The sequence below is a fragment of the Trichomycterus rosablanca genome, chromosome 17 (genome assembly GCF_030014385.1).
Source record: "Trichomycterus rosablanca isolate fTriRos1 chromosome 17, fTriRos1.hap1, whole genome shotgun sequence".
NCBI classification, from domain to species: Eukaryota; Metazoa; Chordata; class Actinopteri; order Siluriformes; family Trichomycteridae; genus Trichomycterus; species Trichomycterus rosablanca.
In genome coordinates, this window is record NC_086004.1 from 7,794,415 (window position 1) to 7,815,030 (window position 20,616).

Sequence of the window (20,616 nt, forward strand, 5' to 3'; positions counted from 1 at the left end):
CTTATACCCCAGGAAAGCCAAAAGTCATAGATGACCATATACAAGTTTTTAAACACTCAAGTAAATCTAACAAGAAGTTTTAGTTATATTATATTTATAGGTTGCTCACAAATAATGCCAAGGTTTTCTTTTTTTCAAAAAGGTTTTTAATTTATTAAAATAAATTATGTATTCACCTTTTTTAAATTGTGGAAGTAATTTGCCAGTTTTGTGTGAGAGTTCCAGTTGAGTGGCTCTTAATTGTAAAAACTAATAAATAATCCATTAGTTTGCCAATGATGAAATGGGAACATCTTGAGAAAATGCTAAAAAATGTGATGATAAGTCTTTACCGCACCCTCAGACTATTAGTGAGTGGAAAAATGACATAAAGCAATGGCCTGCACTAAAGTACTTTTTAACAGTCTTGGAATGCATGGGTTTACTCACCGATCGATCTATCAGTATCTTTACAGTGAGAAGGTTGAACAAAGTCTAATGCACAAAATCGATGGCCAATTTTTTTGAAAGGGCAAATTTTCACTCTGTCTTGGTCCTTGCCACATGCAGTGGCACCATAGTGACAATCTGTAGCTCCTGTATTGCAGGACAAGCAAAGTCCTGCAGCCGAACTACTGATGTTAGTTGTAAGGTAAGTTATGCTAATGCTATTATGATTTAACACTGTTATCTAACTTACAAACCTCTAAAAAAGGTTGTATATCTTATGTAATGTAATGTATGTTTCCTGAAAGGTTGGGACATTTTGTAAGATAAAATTGAAAGAAAAATATTTTATTTGTTAATTCTCTTGAATGCTTATATAACTGACAAAATACTTTTAATGTTTTGGCTGATCGACTAAATTTGACACATAATATGATGTCTGCAACAAACTCAGAGAAAAAAGTTGGTAAAGGGTTAAAATTAGAAACAATTTTCCATAAGGGAATTGGTACAAATGCCACTCTGTTTAGATAATGACCCAGAAGCAGATTTATCCTGTGGACAATTGTACAGAACTGTCAGGATTACATACCTCTTTTCACAGCTTTAAAGGGACACATAGTTTAAATATATTTTAACAGTTTTCTGGAAGGACATGACCCAGACAAGAATTTAATGGCTGAATCAAGAGTAATAACCCTGCCTTGATGTTATATACACTAGCAGGATCTCAAAAATGCCAACGAAAAATATAGCATGAAAACAGCAGAATCTGATTTAGCCTCAAAGTAAAACTATTTCTTGGAGGTTTCTGTGTTTAGAATATATTTTCTTTATTGATATTCATTAAGGATGTCAAAAACGGTGCTTTATATAGTGTATTATCATAATCTGTACCCCAGCAAACAAACAGCAGTTTTTTTACCTTTGGTGAAATCAGATTTTATCAGTAGATCTCTGGGTGGGTTTATAGATACAGTGCCATGTACTGTACTATTTAAAGCTTTAATTCTCCAACTTTGTTTACCCATGTTTTTTTTTATTAACATTACAAATAGTGTACTACCAAATTAGCATGATATAATAGATTGATGACATAATATGATAAAATAATACGATAGAGGTGTATTCAAGAAGACCTGCAGCTGTAATTGCTGCCAAACAAGGTTTAACAAAATATTGGATAAAGGGTCTGAATACATATGTGAATAAGAAATTTCCGTTGTTATTTGTAATCAATTATTTTAAAACTTTAAGGGGATTAAGTGTAGATTGATGGGTAGATGGCAATTATTTCTATTTAAAAATAAATCCACAACTATACAAATATATTGCATTTGTTCTGTACATACGGTAACGATGACTGAACCTTTTCAGATTGGGCTGACAAGTCTTTCCAGAGAACATGATTCAGAAAAACAGCTGCACACACATTAGTATCTTCATCTCTAACCACCTCCACCTTTATTCACAGCTCACTTTTCAATCAGGATCATGATTTTGCCAGTTTCTATTTGTATGGCGTTAATGGCCAACACCGAGTGATAAAACCAGCATTTTTAATGAGTTACACCGGGGACCAGCCTAAAACTGCCACACAATATACTGTAGATTAAATCAACACAGCTACATAGATTAAATAAACACAGACATAATCTTTCCAGCAAGTTACAAGACAGCCAGTTGGAGCATAACTTTATGGCTTATATAACTGTCTAGCTTATGATACTTATAAAGAAATATTTGTAAGGGTAATGCCTTAATCCTACTATATTCTGTAGCACTTTGAGATTTGTTTTCAAATGTAAAGTGCGTTATAAATAAAATGTATTATTATTATTATTATTATTATATTCAGTATCCTCATAAAATAAAGCGTTTTACTTTTGCTGGTCACAAAGAGCAACAGTTCTGTAAATAAAATTCCAAAATCCTGTTAAACATGGTGTGTCCCAATTTATGCAAGTACTAACAAATTTTAATTATATAATAATATATAGCACAATAATATATTATTAGTACTATATAACCCTCCTCAGACATAGCCAATCATGCCTGTATGTAGACACCTGACTGGGGATTACCACTGGGGATTCGAACCCTGGATCGCAGCAGTAATGGGCTAGCATAATTTACCGCTGTGCCACCCAAGCAGCCACATAGCATATAAATATATAATTAGAACAGCACAACTGTGTGAGGATACTGCATAAAAAGCTATAGCATTGATTATATAGATTAAGGCATTTCCTGTAAAATAAGGAACTACTTCTCTACATGAACAAAAAGATTTCCATTTATGCGTCTGGAATTTTACTGTTTAGCTTTAAAAGCTCAATAAACAGTTGTAAACAAAGAGACACACAGAAATTTATGTTAGCGGCTTAATGTCAATTTCCATCCCAGATTTCGAAAAGGTCTCCTGTCCAGGCTTGTACCACACAAATGTCAGAGAGGAGTCTGCCATCTTGGAAGCATACACGTCATCAAATTTACGATTTTGTTCCATGGAGAATGTGTTAACCCAGTCTCCAATTTCACCTAAAAGTATACAGAATGAAACATAACAGACACACTGTTACCTGAGCAATCTTGTCAATATTATTAGCTGGCTGCTAAAGCTAAACAGCATTGGGGTGAAAGACAAATGCTTTCATCTCATGATTTAGTACTTGGTGTTAAATTACACCACATGGTCAAAAATATGTGGAATGCAGCCGCTCAGGTGGCGCAGCGGTAAAAAGAAACGCGCTGCAACCAGGGCTGGATTCTGGGAGCGTGGTATCGAATCCAGCCTTGCTTTACCGGTTCGAAGCTGAGTGGCTATATGAGCAACGATTGGCCGGTTGCTCATGTGGGGGGTGGGACAAAGAACCGGATGTGGGTCTCTCTCTGTCAGAATGCGATTGCGTTCTCTGCCGGCTGATTGGAGGCGCTTACACAGAGATGGGAGAGGGTGCCCTTAGGGTGTGTCTCTCCGCATGCAACGCTAGGTGGCGCCAAACTCGTCAATGTGTGGGTGGCAAAGATGCATCTGGTTGCTGCTCGTGTTTCGGAGGGGATACGGGTTAGCTTCAATCACCTCCGTCAGGGCAGGGTTCGGCATAGACAGAGAGGAAGCACGATGCTAATTGAACAATTGGATGCGCTAAAAAGGGGAGAAAAAGGGGTAAAAAAAAATATATATATATATATGTGGAATGCACAACTGAACATGAGTTTGACTTATTTCATAACCATGTGCATAAGTCTGGATTATATCTTGTGTATTTACATGAATAGCTTCGTCATACAACACATTACTCTCTTAACTTACTTAATTTGTTGATGATCAACATTGTGATATTGTCTTTAATTTACTTTACAGAGAGAGGTCTATCAGTATGCTGTGCAGTGTTATCAATTATATCAAAGAATGAGAAACAGATGTGGAGAAAAAAATCAAGATCTTAAAGGCTGAACCCTTCTAAACATAATTAAAATCTGCCACGTTATTTAACAAGGACTATTAAAATCCTGCTTCTCTGTGAAGAAGCTTAAACTGGGAAGGAATTTTGTCTTATGCCTAGTTCACACTACACGATTTTTGCCCTGATTTTTGCTCGGCGATTGATTTTCCGGGTCAGGAGCAACTCAGCGTTTGCTCGGCGATCAAAACTCGGCTCTCAGTCGCTAAGTGTGAACTATCCAACAACTCAACCCGACCGGCTCGCCGACCGCTCGGCGACTGGATTGAGTTTTCTAGCACGCCAGATATCTGATCTCAGACGGGCAACTGGGAATGAGTGACATGTCGAACAGCCAATGAGAACACAGGATACAGCGTGAGGGGAAACGCAGGAGAGGACAGGGGACAGGGGACAGGGGCTTAATTAATATAGTTTATATCAGGATACACCGACACACACACGTTTTACAGTATTTCTGATTTGATCGTCCTCTACAAAACATAATACCCACGCTGCATTGCAAAACTTACTACAGAACAAGCCATATACTGTTCGTGTTACCAAATCCACTCAGATTCATTTATTTTTCCTCCTTGATATTACGCTGCACATCAGCGCACAAACCCTGTGATCTCTCGCTACTTGTTGACGTTCATTTTTTTGGACGTGGTATCATTAAACTTCTCGTCACTTCTCACATGTGTTTTTGTAAAAAAAAAAAAAAAAAAGAAAGAAAGAAAAAAAGGGAGACCAGAGAAGCTCGCCTGCAATTCCAGTTGGTGATGGAACACTATCCTAACCCCCTATCGCCGATCAGTCGTGTAGTGTGAAATATACACCGACTGAAAGACTCCCGAGTGCAGGAGATTCAGTCGTATAGTGTGAACTGTACAGCGACCTGACGACTTGGAAAGTCGTGTAGTGTGAACTTGGCATTAGCAGGCAATGATCCAACAAATTGTTTTAAAATAAAGAAACTATGTGCTTAAGTGGCCCACTTAGAGTCTTGTCTTGCTCTTTACCCCATTGAACATCTGTGGGAGGATCCCATAAGTTTTATACACCATTAATCCCTAACTAAAAAAGGTGCAAAATTAATTGCCATTTATTTAAAACACAGCTCCCAAACGTGGATAAAACAAGTACATAACCAAGAGGATAAATATCTATACCTTTTTGACATTTTACTTTTTGATTTCACACCAAGTACCTTCCAAGCTGATCCCCTCATCACCTTTGTTCTAGACACCTTTGAAGCTAGACATTTTTGCCCAGCGCCTGTCTCATCTCAGACCACAGCCTTCACACCACAGTCTATTTTCTTTAACCTCTGCCATCTGATTCTTGGTTCTGCCCTCACTCTCTTCCTCCTCCTCACCTTTAAAGACATCCTAAAGACCACCATCCAATCATGACTATCTACACCCTCCCCTGCCACCATGTTACAGTCTCTAATTCCTTTTCCAGGTTGCATCATCTGAATACAATGTTGTTCTCCTGTGTGTACCTTCCCACTCTTATATGTCAACCGGTGTTCCTCCTTTTTCTTAAAATATTCATCCATTTTGCTAAATCTACCACTATCTGCCCTTCCTTTTCCTGTCTTGAACACCATGTTGAAGAAATTGAAATCCATTTCTCTGAATTCGACAGACCTTTTTTTAAACAGCTAATATACTGGTCATATATAGTAAGGCTCACCTTTTCTCATGAACCTGCTCTTGCTGTGGTCCATGATATCTTGTGAAATGAGTGTATAGTTAACCATGCTGTTTTCTTTCATGCTGTTAAAGCTGCAGACCTTCTGGATGTTGGTTAGCTCCTCCTCCAGCAGAGGGCACACTAGGAACTGGCTCACTTTCTGCACAGACCTTGGTAGGTCCTGAACCAAGACAGATAAACATGTCAGCAGAGTTCACGCTAATCAACTTAGCTGAGGCTCAGCAAATATAAACATACATTGGACTGTTTATTAATACAGATCTGGATGTACACATTATTACAGTTCCATTTTAAATAAACTATACAAATATGCAGGAATTACTGAACACTTAGTTTTTGATCTGGGATTGAGGAGGGAATTTATTAACACGTTACATTCACAATACACACTGTGACCTAAAATTAGTATTCAGCTTTTCAGCTGTTTTGTTCTGTTTTGTTTATTATTTCCCGTTAATCAATTAAAGTGCACAGTTTGTGTGCAGAGTTTGAGACTTCAAATTTACTACATCTTAAAAAAATGAAAGATTTTAAAATGCCACATTTTTTATAATTGTAAAAGTAGCATTATTCTCATGCAGAACATTATCCAAAGCACCTAAAAGCTCAACTAGTTTGTTGATGATCGCAAGGATTCTTGGATTACTTGGATTTAACTGTTTAGGCAAATTTTGCTGCAACTAGAAAGGGTTTTTTCAACCTCAATAAAGACACCACTGCTCCATGGACTTTGTGATAGATCCAGGTAAATTAGCCTTATTTAAATGGGAACAGAGAAGGCTCCTGCTGTTTTGAATTACAAATTGATTATATTCTTGAATCTTAATTTAACTGACAAATGTAAAAAGTAAAGTTAGTTGTTTTTTTTTTACTGATGTAAAGGCTGGTCAGTAAAAAAAAAACGGGAAGAATATCGATGCCTTTTAAATTACGGTGCAAAGATTACAAACAAATTGATCCATAACCAAATTAAACCTAAGCTCTCATTTAAAGCCCAGATAACCAAACCGAAGCTCTTATTTTGGATACATCAGAGGAACTAATTTATCAGACAGTTAAGACAGTTATGCTGGGACGTGTTGAAGGTAAAAGAGGCAGAGGACAGCCAGCAACAAGATGACTGGATGCAATTCTTAGAACCACTATCCTCATTGACTTGATGACACTTTTATAAAAAGGTACTCTTCATTTACTTAAGCATTGGGGACTTCATATAATACTGCTGTAGGACTGGTGTAAGTAAGTGTTATGCAGAACAAACATGTTTACCATCCACATCTCTTCATATGTAACATAGAGAAAGTTTTGAATGTTTTTTGAATTGCTGGTCCAGTCTTTCACATGATCAAACCATGAGCCATAATGCACTAGAAAGAAAGAAAAAAATAAGAAATTTATAGAAGACTAAAGTATAGCCTTAAACTAATGTCATGTTTATATTTTTTCTACTAACATTTTCCATTCAGAAAAGCACTCAGGAACCCTGGGAATGACTCTGATGCTGACAAAAACTTGGCCATCTTATGGAAGTGGTAATAGGATACCAACACATCTTTAGGGTTTCTTGCCAAATATAAGACCTAAAACAGACAAATTACATTATTTACGTAAGCAGACAATAATACAAAAGTACTTTACAATGTAGTGTAGTTCAAGCACTGATATGCAACAGAAACAGACAATGATAAAGGTTTTCTGGTCTATGTCCAATAAATATCAGTAACACTACATGGCCAAGTAGACACCCAACTTCTTCCAAAATGTTGATTCCCCTCCCCCTTTAACAAAGCATATTCAAATAAAAGTTGAGTGAAGCTCAGCTTCATGCAAACAAGTGCATTTTTGTTAGCCACCAGGTGTAGGCTTCACAAAAGGTCATTCCTAATTTTGCATAACCAAATCAAAGAAACCAAAGAAACTGGGATTACACTTTATTGTGAAAAGACATATGTAATACTTAGATGTATGTATACATAAATGCCTAAAGTATAAAACTTTCAAATAAAGTTTCATTTTTAAACACCCACTAAAGGTTGAGAGAGACTATACAAAAAAGATGGCAAGTACTTTCCAGGCCCTTATAAGAAGTCAGTCCCGTATGTATTCTGCCAGTGTTTTTAATGCCAGCTCATTCCATGGTAATCCCCTCAGAGTCCAATATGAGAAACCAGGCTGTATGAAACATGCTTTCTAATCCAGTGATGTAAGTGATGGATTAAAAGTTTAGAGACTTAAAGATAAGGATGTTAGGATATTATTATGTTCTAAACTATCACAACATTATCTGACAATGAAGTACAGTTCAATTAAAACGTTTATGTGTACAGACATAAACCATTTAGCCAAAAGTATGAAGACACTCCTCTGAAATAATTGAGTTTGGGTGTTTGTCACACCCATTGCTAACAGGCATATCAAATTAATTATATAAGAATAAATACATGCTTTAATTTGGGTGGCAACATTTTGGGAAAGGTCGTATCGGTTCCAGCATGTCTGTGCCCCTGTGGTTCATGAAGCGTGGTTCAGGAAGACATGGTTTTTCTTGAGGCTGGTGTGGAGGACTTCACAGTGCTCTGATCTAAATCCCAATAAAAAGCTTTTTGCACACAGAAACAATAATTGCAAGCTAGGTATTCTTGTTTAACATTCATTCCTACAGGCATATTGCAAAGCTTTGTGGAAAGATTGCCAGAAATGGGATGCCAGACAGGCTCATGGTCAGGTGTCCACATACTTTTGGCCAGATGGTGTATAGGTCAGGGCAGTTTTGTTTAGAACATTAGAAAGGTCAGGCCCTTTTTATCGGTTTAGTATGTAAGCGATTAAGATGGTGTTTTAATTTATCACTAGTTTAAACAATACTAATTCATCTAATAAAAAATACAGTGTTGTATAAAATAGATGTGTGTCATCCTTAGCTGTCCTCCTAATGGAGCAGCAGTCACACAGTGAGATTTTAATCTTAAATGTCAGAACTTTATCATCACATCTTTTGGTCATAGCAAAGAGCATTTTGGTCTGTTACAGCAAAATTGAGCTGATTATCACATACAGCGGGGGAAATAAGTATTGAACACATTAACATTTTTCTCAGGAAATATATTTCTGATGGGATTATTGACATGAAATTTTCACCGGATGTCGGTAACAACCCAAATATTTCACACATACAAAGAAATCATAACAAATAAATCCATAAATTAAGTTATGTTTAATAAAGTGGAATGACACAGGGAAAAAGTATTGAACACATAAAGAAAAGGAGGTGCAAAAAGGGATGGAAAGCCAAAACACCAGCTGAAATCTGTCCTTATTTAGAAAGCAATCCTGCCCCTATCAGTGCAAATTAATATTAGCTGGTTTAGTCCTAATTGTTGGCCTATATAAAAAATTTTTATCACCAAGTTGTCACACAAGAAGCATCTTGTGATTGGTAAAAGCAAAGAGCTCTCTCAAGACCTTCGCAATCTTATTGTTGCAAAACATACTGATGGTATTGGTTACAGACATATTCCAGTAAGCACCATTGGAACCATTACTCAGAAGCATAAACCATGACCAGGTGCTCCTTGCAATATTTCTGACAGAGGAGTTAAAAGAATAATCAGAAGAGTTGTCCAAGAGCCAAGGACCACTTGCGGAGAGCTTCAGAAAGACCTGGAATTAGCAGATACTCTTGTTACAAGGAAACAATGAGTAATGCACTTAACCACCATGGCCTCTATGCATGCTCACAGTGCAAGACTCCATTGCTGTAGAAAAAGCTTGTTTAAAGTTTGCTGCACAACATGTGGGCAAGCCTATAAAATACTGGGAGAATATAGTCTGGTCAAATAAGACCAAAATTAAACTCTTTGGGTGTCATAGCACACACCATGTTTGGAGGGGAAATAGAACTGCACATCACCCCAATAACACCATACCAACAGTGAAGTTTGGAGGTGGGAAGATCATGGTAAGGGGCTGTTTCTTAGCATATGGTGCTGGCAGACTTCATTTAATTGAAGAAAGGATGAATGGAGAAATGTACCGAGACATTCCTGATAAGAATCTGGTGCCATCTACCAGGATGCTGAAGATGAAACAAGGATGGACATCTCAACTAGACAATGATCCCAAACACACAGCCAGGGAAACTCTTAAATGGTTTCAGCGAAAAAAAATAAAGCTGCTAGAATGTCTCAGTCAATCACCCGACTTGAATCTAATTGAAAATCTATGGAAAGAACTGAAGATCAGAGTTCACAGAAGAGGCCGCCTGAACCTTCAAGATTTGTCTGGAAGAATGGGCCAAAAATACACCTGAACAATACATGCAACTAGTTTCTCCATACAGAAGGCGTCTTAAAGCTGTCATTACCAACAAAGGCTTTTTCTGTGTATGAAAATAAATTTCAGTAAGTGTGTTCAATACTTTTTCCCTGTGTCATTCCACTTTATTAAACATAACTTAATTTATGGATTTATTTGTTATGATTTCTTTGTATGTGTTGATTATTTGGGTTGTTACCGACATCCGGTGAAAATTTTATGTCAGTAACCCCATCAGAAATATATTTCCTGAGAAAAATGTTAATGTGTTCAATACTTATTTCCCCCGCTGTATGTCTGCATGATCAAATGTGACCCAAGAACTGTCAAATAAACCAAAATAGAAGCTGCTGGAAACTGCTGGAACACACCATGTCATGAATGGTGACATTGTCTTTAGTTCAGCAAGCTTTACACTGCCATGTTCTTAGAGGCTGCCACACAAGACAGAGTACTTTGTTCCAAAACTGATATCTTGAAGCTGGACTGAATTTGCTTGCTGATCACATAAACAAAAAGGACTGCAGCATTTGAGCCTGGGTGATCTAAAGATCACTTGACTGTGGATAGTGTCACTTCTGAGTCAGCAGCTTCTAACCGAGTTCAAAAATGTGTTTTGGTGCTATTTCCATCACACTTTTTTCAACATTTGACTGCCCTGTATTGTAAAATGGGTGCAGTCAAATTGGCCTTATTTATAATAGCACAGAGAAGTCACCAACTGTCAGCTAACACGATTCTAATCACCAACAACAGTTAAAGTAGAATTAGGATTAGATTCTAATTAATCAGTTGGTTTACTTCTGTTATATGTAGCCATGTACCTTAGCCTTGGAGCCGTGCAGTGCATTGGCCAGCAGCTGATATGGCAGATGTGTGGTGAGGAGACGAGGTCCCTGTGAAGCACTTAGAACATCTGGGCAGTAGTGCTGCTCAATCCATGGTGCCCGTGCCCAGTTAGGCTTGGCCTTAGATGTTTCAGGATGTCCTTTACATCTCATTAAAGTGACAATCTCCTGCATCCATGTTGTTCCTAGAGTATGAAGTAGAAAAATATACTGGTCATAAAAAGAAGGAAACTAAAAGAAACTGGAGTATCCAGTGGCAACTCAATGTATTCTTGTCTTCTAGGGTTTTAAACATATGCTATCATGACCCTGATCAGTATTAAGATAAATAAATGACCATTTGATGAAAAATTATGATTATGGTTGCAGTAGAACAGGTTCCTCTAAATTGCCCTGAGGTGTGGGTAAAATGATTAAATGGGTGAGTGAGTAGTGTCCTGTCAGCCTTGTCCAGGATGTATCCAGGATCCAGGATGATTTGAGGCAAATGCAGATTAGGACCCACTTAAACACACCAGAGTAAATACATGAATTAACATTTTCCTGTAGAAATATCTTACAGTAAAACATTGTTGTCTTAAACAATAAAGAGAAAATACTCAAGCTCACTTCCCTAAAATATAACTACAAATATTTTACGCCAAAAATTTAGCTAACAATTTATCAATAATTTTCTTTATATTATTTTTTATTCATCCATTTACCTGATTTGGGGTAGGTGACAATTAAAGTGTCTGTATCCTGAAATTTAAAGTCAGTAGCATAGCTCAAAGAATCCTGGGTATGCAAATGTCCAGGAAACATAATGCCATGAAAGGTCTCTGTGACATCCAGCCGTGCCATGTCTGTACGAGCGTGTATGTGTGTGTGCACGCGAGTTCAAGTGTGAGAGGAAGTCAGAGTCAGATCTGCTTAAATACTTTCCTGCTGAGTGTAATGTCTACAACAGTGCACATACAGTATATGTATACTGATGGGTGGATGATAGATAGAATATAAAGGTGTTCATAAACTTTTGGCATTCGTCCTTCTCCTCTGACCTCTTTCTTGCAACAGATCTTAGCAATAGTTAACCATAGCACCTGTTTAATAAGTTTTTTTTTTTTTTTTTCAATCCCAGCTCCCTAACCATTAACTTGGCTTCGGCCTATCTCAGCATTAAAATTCAACTAAGTTTAGGCTTAGGCTCATATTTCTCATGCAGACACAAACTATATAAGCTTGCTTCATCTACCTAATAAATTGGAAAATTCACTCTGACTGTATATAAAGAGTATTTTTTTTCCGTGCACATGGTTTTGAGGACATCGTTTCTCATATTCAGTAAATGACACTGGAGTAGAAGATCTGAGCAGCAAGATTTTTCTTCAAAAGAACTTGATGTTCTAACAGTGAATATAAACACTGGTGTGGAAGTACCTAAGAAACCAGAAAACTGAATGGGGAATTCTGAATAAAACACAACATGTAACAACATGTTCCTATCCCACCACAGATTTTTTTGGACTAAATTATCCACTTTTTGAGCATTCATTACATTAAGCAGCTCTGTAACTACACATTTTTAATAATTTAACTAATTGTTACAGATCTTGTCACAGCATCTCTATTTAGTAAGAGTCAGTATATTTAAGCCATTTAAATGTGGACTTTTATCATGCTGCATTACTCATCAGCTAAACAAGAGTCAAATAAACCCTGGAAAATGTGGTGGAAGGCAGTGTCTAAAAAATTGTTCTTGTGACATGTCTTAATTTGATGCGGCTAAATATATACAGTGTATCACAAAAGTGAGTACACCCCTCACATTTCTGCAGATATTTAAGTATATCTTTTAATGGGACAACACTGACAAAATGACACTTTGACACAATGAAAAGTAGTCTGTGTGCAGCTTATATAACAGTGTAAATTTATTCTTCCCTCAAAATAACTCAATATACAGCCATTAATGTCTAAACCACCGGCAACATAAGTGAGTACACCCCTTAGTAAAAGTTCCTGAAGTGTCAATATTTTGTGTGGCCACCATTATTTCCCAGAACTGCCTTAACTCTCCTGGGCATGGAGTTTACCAGAGCTTCACAGGTTGCCACTGGAATGCTTTTCCACTCCTCCATGACGACATCACGGAGCTGGCGGATATTCGAGACTTTGCGCTCCTCCACCTTCCGCTTGAGGATGCCCCAAAGATGTTCTATTGGGTTTAGGTCTGGAGACATGCTTGGCCAGTCCATCACCTTTACCCTCAGCCTCTTCAATAAAGCAGTGGTCGTCTTAGAGGTGTGTTTGGGGTCATTATCATGCTGGAACACTGTCCTGCGACCCAGTTTCCAGAGGGAGGGGATCATGCTCTGCTTCAGTATTTCACAGTACATATTGGAGTTCATGTGTCCCTCAATGAAATGTAACTCCCCAACACCTGCTGCACTCATGCAGCCCCAGACCATGGCATTCCCACCACCATGCTTGACTGTAGGCATGACACACTTATCTTTGTACCCCTCACCTGATTGCCACCACACATGCTTGAGACCATCTGAACCAAACAAATTAATCTTGGTCTCATCAGACCATAGGACATGGTTCCAGTAATCCATGTCCTTTGTTGACATGTCTTCAGCAAACTGTTTGCGGGCTTTCAGAAGAGGCTTCCTTCTGGGGTGACAGCCATGCAGACCAATTTGATGTAGTGTGCGGCGTATGGTCTGAGCACTGACAGGCTGACCCCCCACCTTTTCAATCTCTGCAGCAATGCTGACAGCACTCCTGCGCCTATCTTTCAAAGACAGCAGTTGGATGTGACGCTGAGCACGTGCACTCAGCTTCTTTGGACGACCAACGCGAGGTCTGTTCTGAGTGGACCCTGCTCTTTTAAAACGCTGGATGATCTTGGCCACTGTGCTGCAGCTCAGTTTCAGGGTGTTGGCAATCTTCTTGTAGCCTTGGCAATCTTCTTGTAGCCTTGGCCATCTTCATGTAGCGCAACAATTCGTCTTTTAAGATCCTCAGAGAGTTCTTTGCCATGAGGTGCCATGTTGGAACTTTCAGTGACCAGTATGAGAGAGTGTGAGAGCTGTACTATTAAATTGAACACACCTGCTCCCTATGCACACCTGAGACCTAGTAACACTAACAAATCACATGACATTTTGGAGGAAAATGACAAGCAGTGCTCAATTTGGACATTTAGGGGTGTAGTCTCTTTAGTTTAGACATTAATGGCTGTATATTGAGTTATTTTGAGGGAAGAATAAATTTACACTGTTATATAAGCTGCACACAGACTACTTTTCATTGTGTCAAAGTGTCATTTTGTCAGTGTTGTCCCATGAAAAGATATACTTAAATATCTGCAGAAATGTGAGGGGTGTACTCACTTTTGTGATACACTGTAGTTGAAGTGTGACACATTCTTGTCCTGTTAAAGACTTGTCCTGTTGAAAAGTGTAACACGAATGACTAAATTTTGAAACCTGCCTTTTGTCATTCATTTTCAGTAAGTGCTTTCTTGAACACCAATCTATGAGAAATCAAGCACTCATTCATTCCCTTTGTTATATATAGGGACAATTTAGTGTATTTCTTATGAGGTCCCTCACATTAATAGATATTACAGGTTTCTGTTTTGTTTGCCCACTTTCTGTAAGTCTTTACTTAGGGCCTTGTTTGCTTTTTGTAACCCCGTGATGACCCCTTTGATGAACGCACAGGTTCTAGCAAGGCCGAAAGATGTAAAACAATAACATGTTTACCAGTAATTTCAAAGTGTTAACCACATGTTTCAAGACTAGGTACAATCTATGTAGACTTTGTTTTTCTTTAGCACATAAGTGGGTGAGTATTTAAACCAACTTCCTTTTCATCAGAGCATGTGCAAACACAATACACTGTGCAAGTATGAATATGATCAGCTCAAACTTGATTGCAAATAATGTTTTTAAAGTAACGTTTTTCTGAACGGGTGTATTTTTTCATTTTTAAAAATTTCCTTTTTATCTAGTCATATCCAAATCCACCACTGTCTTACTTCTCCACCCATGCAGACTTCCACCCTGACCAAGGAGAGCCACAGACAATCACATTTATCACCCTATTTAATGCACAGTCACCGACCACTTCTATTCACCTACCAGAGATGGAGTCTTACTAAGAGCATACCAAGAGTCATGCACTACTACTATATATCCAACATCTCTCATGCAGGTGTCTCAACCAGCCAGCAGAGGCACACAACTACAGCAGCAGTGAGGAATCTGTTCAGCCATCACCCCCTCTGAGCCAATCTTATCTGCGTGGGTGCCCATCTGGTCGATACCACAGCTGAGATTCAAGCATGAGGTCTTAGTAATGGTGTACAAGTGCATTAGACCACTGCACTACAGCAATGTTACTGTTACTAAAGAAGGTTTTTTGTTATTAAAAACAGAAAGTTCTAAAAAGTTCATAAACTTTTTATACAACTGCATGTTACATGGTAAAAAGTGCAGCCACTTACAGATAAATATTCTGAAGTAAAAGCAATTAAGGAAATATTGATCTTTATCATTTAATGGAAAGGAAGCTCTGCGGTTAGAGATAAGCAATGTTTGCTCTGTGAGCCACTTTGCACTGTAAGAAAGTAAAGATCAAGCAATTATCATGTTAAACTCCTATGTTCAGTTTTATTGACACTGTTCCTATAATGACTTTACTTTGCTTTGTCAGGTAAGAAAGTCTATAGCTGCGTCCGGAATCGCATACTTAGAGAGTACGTACTAGATTGGAGGAAGTATGCACTACTCTGCCGGTAAAAAAGTACATACTTCCAGTACAGAAGTATGCAGTATGCACACAACACTGCTACGCACTACATCCGCCATCTTTCCAACGTCAAGTGATGACGTGGGACGTAATATCACCATGGTTACAGACTCATTACAAACCCCACTCGCCAAACTTTTGGATATTTATCGTGTTTTTGTTATTTATTCGTCTTTAAAACGTTTTATTTTATTTATCTTACTTACACTTGTAAACAGAGGACCGCTATCTTTCTTGTTTCTTATTCCGCTTCGAACGCCTACGCAGCTCCAGTTGCATTATGGGATACATTAACGGACCGCAAGTGTGCATCGCTTGCATACTCAAACATGGCTGCCCAATAAGTAGGTCATCCGGGTACTTCTCGCGTACCTCTTTGTGTATACTATGTATTCGGACATACTAACCGCTCTCGCGTCCTCATTTCGCGTACTATTGAGTATGGAAGTATGCGATTCCGGACGCAGCTTGCATGTACTTAAACACAGTTTTATTGATTTAGACAGCAAAAAAAAAACAATGATTTGCACAAAACACCCTTTAGCTATATTAAACATGAGGTGGGTAGTAATATGCTACATTCACTCTGCTGTATTTAATTTAGTTTAGTCATAAGCAAAGGTTTGAACACCCCGAGGTAAATTCCATGTTCCGTGTCTTTTCTGAACCAAAAAATAATAATAAATAACATTCTGTAAAGAAAATGTTACTCTTTATTTACTATACATAAAACATATTGGGGGCAAAATTATAGCACATTTACTTTTCTTTTTTACCCAGTTTAGCAAATACATACAAATTATTCATCACAATTATCATAATGTCATATTTATGTGTTCTCTTTAAAAAATGACTAAATGACTAAATGTTTACATAGAAAAGCAACAAAACATAAAATTAGACCAGGGGGGTCCAAACATTTGCATATTACTGTAATCTATAATGGCGGCACAGTGGCTTGGTGGGTAGCACTGTCACCTCACAGCAAGAAGGTCCTGGGTTCAATCCCCAGGCGGGGCAGTCCAGGTCCTTTCTGTCTGGAGTTTGCATGTTCTCCCTGTGTCTGCGTGGGTTTCCTCCGGGAGCTCCGGTTTCCTCCCACAGTCCAAAAAACATGCAGTCAGGTTAATTGGAGACACTGAATTGCCCTATAGGTGAATGGGTGTGTGTATGTGTGTCTGCCCGGCGATGGACTGGCGCCCTGTCCAGGGTGTTACTGTGTGCCTTGCGGCCATTGAAAAGCTGGGATAGGCTCCAGCACCAATTTTCAATTCACTGCAATTTCTCTACCAATAGCACCACCATGCCACTGGCTAAGTAATGCCACACACTAGCTCATGCCTCATCTAAAACATGTGCAGTTGCTGGTTGCTTTTTTACACCAGCCAGAGAGCCATCCCAAACCAGCAGACCAGCTAAGACTGTCTAGTTTTGCTTACTTTGTGTCTGGCTATGGACAGTCAAATACATATTTTATACAATATTCTATTTACTATGCTTCTTAAATATAACTGACCTTTAAGGTTGTGGCGATAAAGATCATTGTTTATCAAATACTAGTAAAATATTAGCAATGTGAAAAGAAACACTTTTAGACTACAAACTTTAAAAAACACTTCAAAAAACATTTCATAGTCTATGCCAACACAGCACTCAAATACATGAAGCAATGTCTGAATTGTTTGTACGCTTGGGTTTTACAGCCACCTGGAGTATGTATACTTAAGTGACCACTTAGCAGACCATTTAGCATATATTGACCAACAGATCTTCATTTTTCCCCACACATTTTGGTGTCAGCGTCACCATAGCTCTTTTAATGGAATGTTGATGAGCTGTGCCAAAGAATGCATTGTTACATAAAAGAAGTTGTTTTGATCTTTTCTGTCAGCTGTGATGCCATAATTATGTAACGTTAATTGGCATTTGTAATACAAATAACAAGCTTTTCCTCATTTCAAATTTCATTCTATGAAGCTGAAAAGCTGTAGGCCCCTAGTTTGACAAAAATTGTTTTCCAAGTGTAAAACTGGAGTAGCCTGTTGCTTCATCACAAAATTTGGAAGAATTGTATAACATATGTAGAGTTACACATGAATACTTGCATATTGTTATCATACAGTTTTATTAGATCTTAAATTAGAGTTTTTAGGCAGAAGTAAAAAATATATATTTATTCTTGCACAAGGGAAATTCCTGACCTACTTTTTAAACCACAGAGTCATAACCACACACGAACAGAAAAATTAAATGAAATGTGGTGTTGTAGGTAAAATGCTTTTTTTGTGTTATGACAAAATGCAAGTGACATGAACGTAGATGAAAAGGAAAGCATTATACTTTGGTTATAGGAGCCCAAACCAAAACCATCAGAGCTGACAGTTTCTTTAAACGCAACAATGTTGTTTTATATAATTGTAACGTAAGTCTCCCGAGTGACACAACAGAAATACGTTTACCCTACCATCTGAGTATGGCAAGCTTAAACATTAATGATGCTATAACCATTTGTGGTTAATCATCCAAAAAAGCAACACATTGCTGTGACATGAATAAAAGGTAGTGCAGTTCAGGAGGTGTTTGTGTTGTTTTCTGTGCAATCTTTGTTTTGATTTATAATGAATCTTCACTCTAAAGGGACAAGTGGATGCAAACCATTCCAACAAAATGGCCTGCTGGAACTCTATTGAAACACCATTTAAGCAGTCCTTGTGACTGAAGATCCTTGCATGTATGTCTCAATGATAAAATCTCTTTAATAATTGTTTAGACATTCTTGTAACATAATGCTTACTTTTATTAAGTACACCTGTCAAAAGTATCAGCACCCGATAAGAAGTTTATGTGATTGACAAGGGTAGGTTGAGCAAATTACTAATTGACAAACTACTTAGACAATCAACAAATTTGCACTTTTCTTAGTGTTCCATTTTATCGTTAATCCCCAAACAACAGAACACACTGTGCCTTCCCTGCTTGAAGTCAACCCACTAAATTCATGCTGGAACAAGAAAAGGGCCCTCCCTAAAGTATTGGTGCAAAGTTTGAAGCATATGGCTTATCAATTGACTTAAAATGTTGCAATCAGACTAATGGTAATGTTTTAGCCCTCATGATACTGCACCCATTTTCCATCTCCATGCTTAGTAATTACCAACATCTGTGGAATTCTTGTGGTGTTATGTCATTTTACTGAGAACTGTCTGAGAACCGTGTCCTCCTATTTCTCCTTTTGAAAGCCACTGACCTTTGTGGAAACTTAAAAAAAATAGAAGCAGTCATATTTGACATTTTAAAGCAGACATATGGCACTTTTGTGGGAGAGGTTGGTCACATAACAACTGTAGAGTTTACAGTTACTAAGCAGAAAACAGATTATACTACATGTTTAACTAAAAAGTCTGGCCATAAGCTATTTTACTACATATTGACTCACAACACAGGGGCGTATGTTTTTACAGTAAAAAACAGATAGGGAGGCATTTGGTTGGGTGGGATTTAACAAACATTACAGGACTGGTACAAACTTTCAATCCAGTCACATATTCCACAAATGCTGTGCTTTACACTAAAAGCTTTGTAAAAAAATGGAAATAGAAATTAGTCGGTTTACAGTTTAAATGATAAACTTTGTCAAGTGTAATACCAATATTCTCAGGTGTTATGATTTTTTAACACAATCACTTCTAAAGCCACTACCAATATAAACACTCTATGTAAACTGTACAAATGGAGACTCAAGCTGCTCAGATCTGTTCTTGTTTTGCTTAAATTGAATAAATGAAGGCCTCTAAAGCACTAGACAAATACAACTAAATCAAAATGTAATTGAATATATTTAATTGTAAATTTTGGCACATTTTAGTACTAATTATTTTAACAAATGACATAAGTGACATACACCAACAATTTTATTGTATTTAATTAATTAAATAATGTATTGAAAGTTTGATATTTTCTAAAATGTAGATTGGACCACATGGCGTATACCTCTCTGTTACATCTCTTCTTTTATTAATGACACTTTTTATTGATATTTTTTAATGAAAAGACATCACCTTGATGGCAGCATGTCTCTTTAAAATCACAGTTGTTTACTTATATATTAGTTTCTATGAACTTGTAAAAAAAATTATGTCATTAACATACATTCGACTGATTACCAGTCATTAAACGAGAAACTAGAAATTTTTTTACAACTTTATACAATCATAGTTTTTTTTTTTTACCAATTGTGATTCAATTAGCAATTTAGCCATTAGATGGCATGTTAGTTATGCTTTACTTGCAGTTTACTCTTTTTATTCTTGAAAATGCAATTTAACATACCACATTTTTACTTGTCTCTGAATAAACAAAAAAAAGAAAAAGTTAAAATGTTATTTTTTAGGAAAATAGTCATGTTCAGCATAAGGGCTGTATTAGGCGTGGGGTGGTTAAAAAAAAACCTTCGGCGTGCTCACCACCCAAATAATTAAGACCAACGTGCAGGAACTAAAAAAAATCAAAACAAAACAAAGACGCCAACCACAAGATCAACCACTGGCTGGCCAAGAGAAAAACAATAGAGCGAACACGCCAAAGAACCAGCCTGAACTAGCTCCTAAACTAGTAACCCTTCTCGACAGCTCTCGGATACCCCACAACAGAACAATTCTTTTTTTTTTTAACTTGCGGCTGGTGTCGAATACCTTACCGACAGAGTTAAGTCACCAATCAGCAATAAAGCAGCAGCACAGCTGACAACAACCAGTGCTGATTAGTGGTCAGCGGATCGATCCAAATATCGATATTATAGATACCGACGTTGGTATTGGTATCGGATCGATAGTGTTATGGGATCGATACTTTAGTTTTACTTTTTCTCCCGTTTCGTCAGAAAGTAAAGATCATGTGTGTAGCGGCTCCTCTCACATCCTACATGCTCACCCCGCTCCTCCCCTCCGGCTCTGCTGTGTTTTGTTGTGGTACCTAGAGGTGGGCGATACCGGGAATTTTGGTATCGATCCGATACCAAGTAAATGCAGGGCCAGTATCGCCGATATCGATACCGA

The 20,616-nt window shown here is 37.6% G+C and overlaps 1 protein-coding gene and 1 long non-coding RNA gene across 4 annotated transcripts; one reads left to right on the forward strand and one right to left on the reverse strand.

The window, feature by feature from the left end:
* Nucleotides 1–542: 542 nt before the first annotated feature.
* LOC134331763 (uncharacterized) lies at nucleotides 543–16,241 on the forward strand. Of its 3 annotated transcripts, none has more exons than XR_010015166.1 (3): nucleotides 543–631; nucleotides 5,669–5,750; nucleotides 14,763–16,241. It is a non-coding gene; the product is annotated as an uncharacterized LOC134331763 (long non-coding RNA). The 3 variants fall into 3 exon arrangements; XR_010015167.1 differs by having other exon boundaries at nucleotides 14,966–16,241; XR_010015165.1 differs by lacking the exon at nucleotides 14,763–16,241 and having other exon boundaries at nucleotides 5,669–5,915.
* Nucleotides 2,463–11,602, reverse strand: sult5a1 (sulfotransferase family 5A, member 1). Its single transcript, XM_063013276.1, has 6 exons — nucleotides 11,464–11,602; nucleotides 10,736–10,944; nucleotides 7,051–7,177; nucleotides 6,867–6,964; nucleotides 5,577–5,757; nucleotides 2,463–2,967 (listed from the first exon to the last, which is right to left on the reverse strand). The coding sequence occupies exons 1-6, from the start codon at nucleotides 11,600–11,602 to the stop codon at nucleotides 2,798–2,800; spliced, it is 924 nt and encodes a 307-aa protein (XP_062869346.1). The 3' UTR covers nucleotides 2,463–2,797.
* Nucleotides 16,242–20,616: the final 4,375 nt, after the last annotated feature.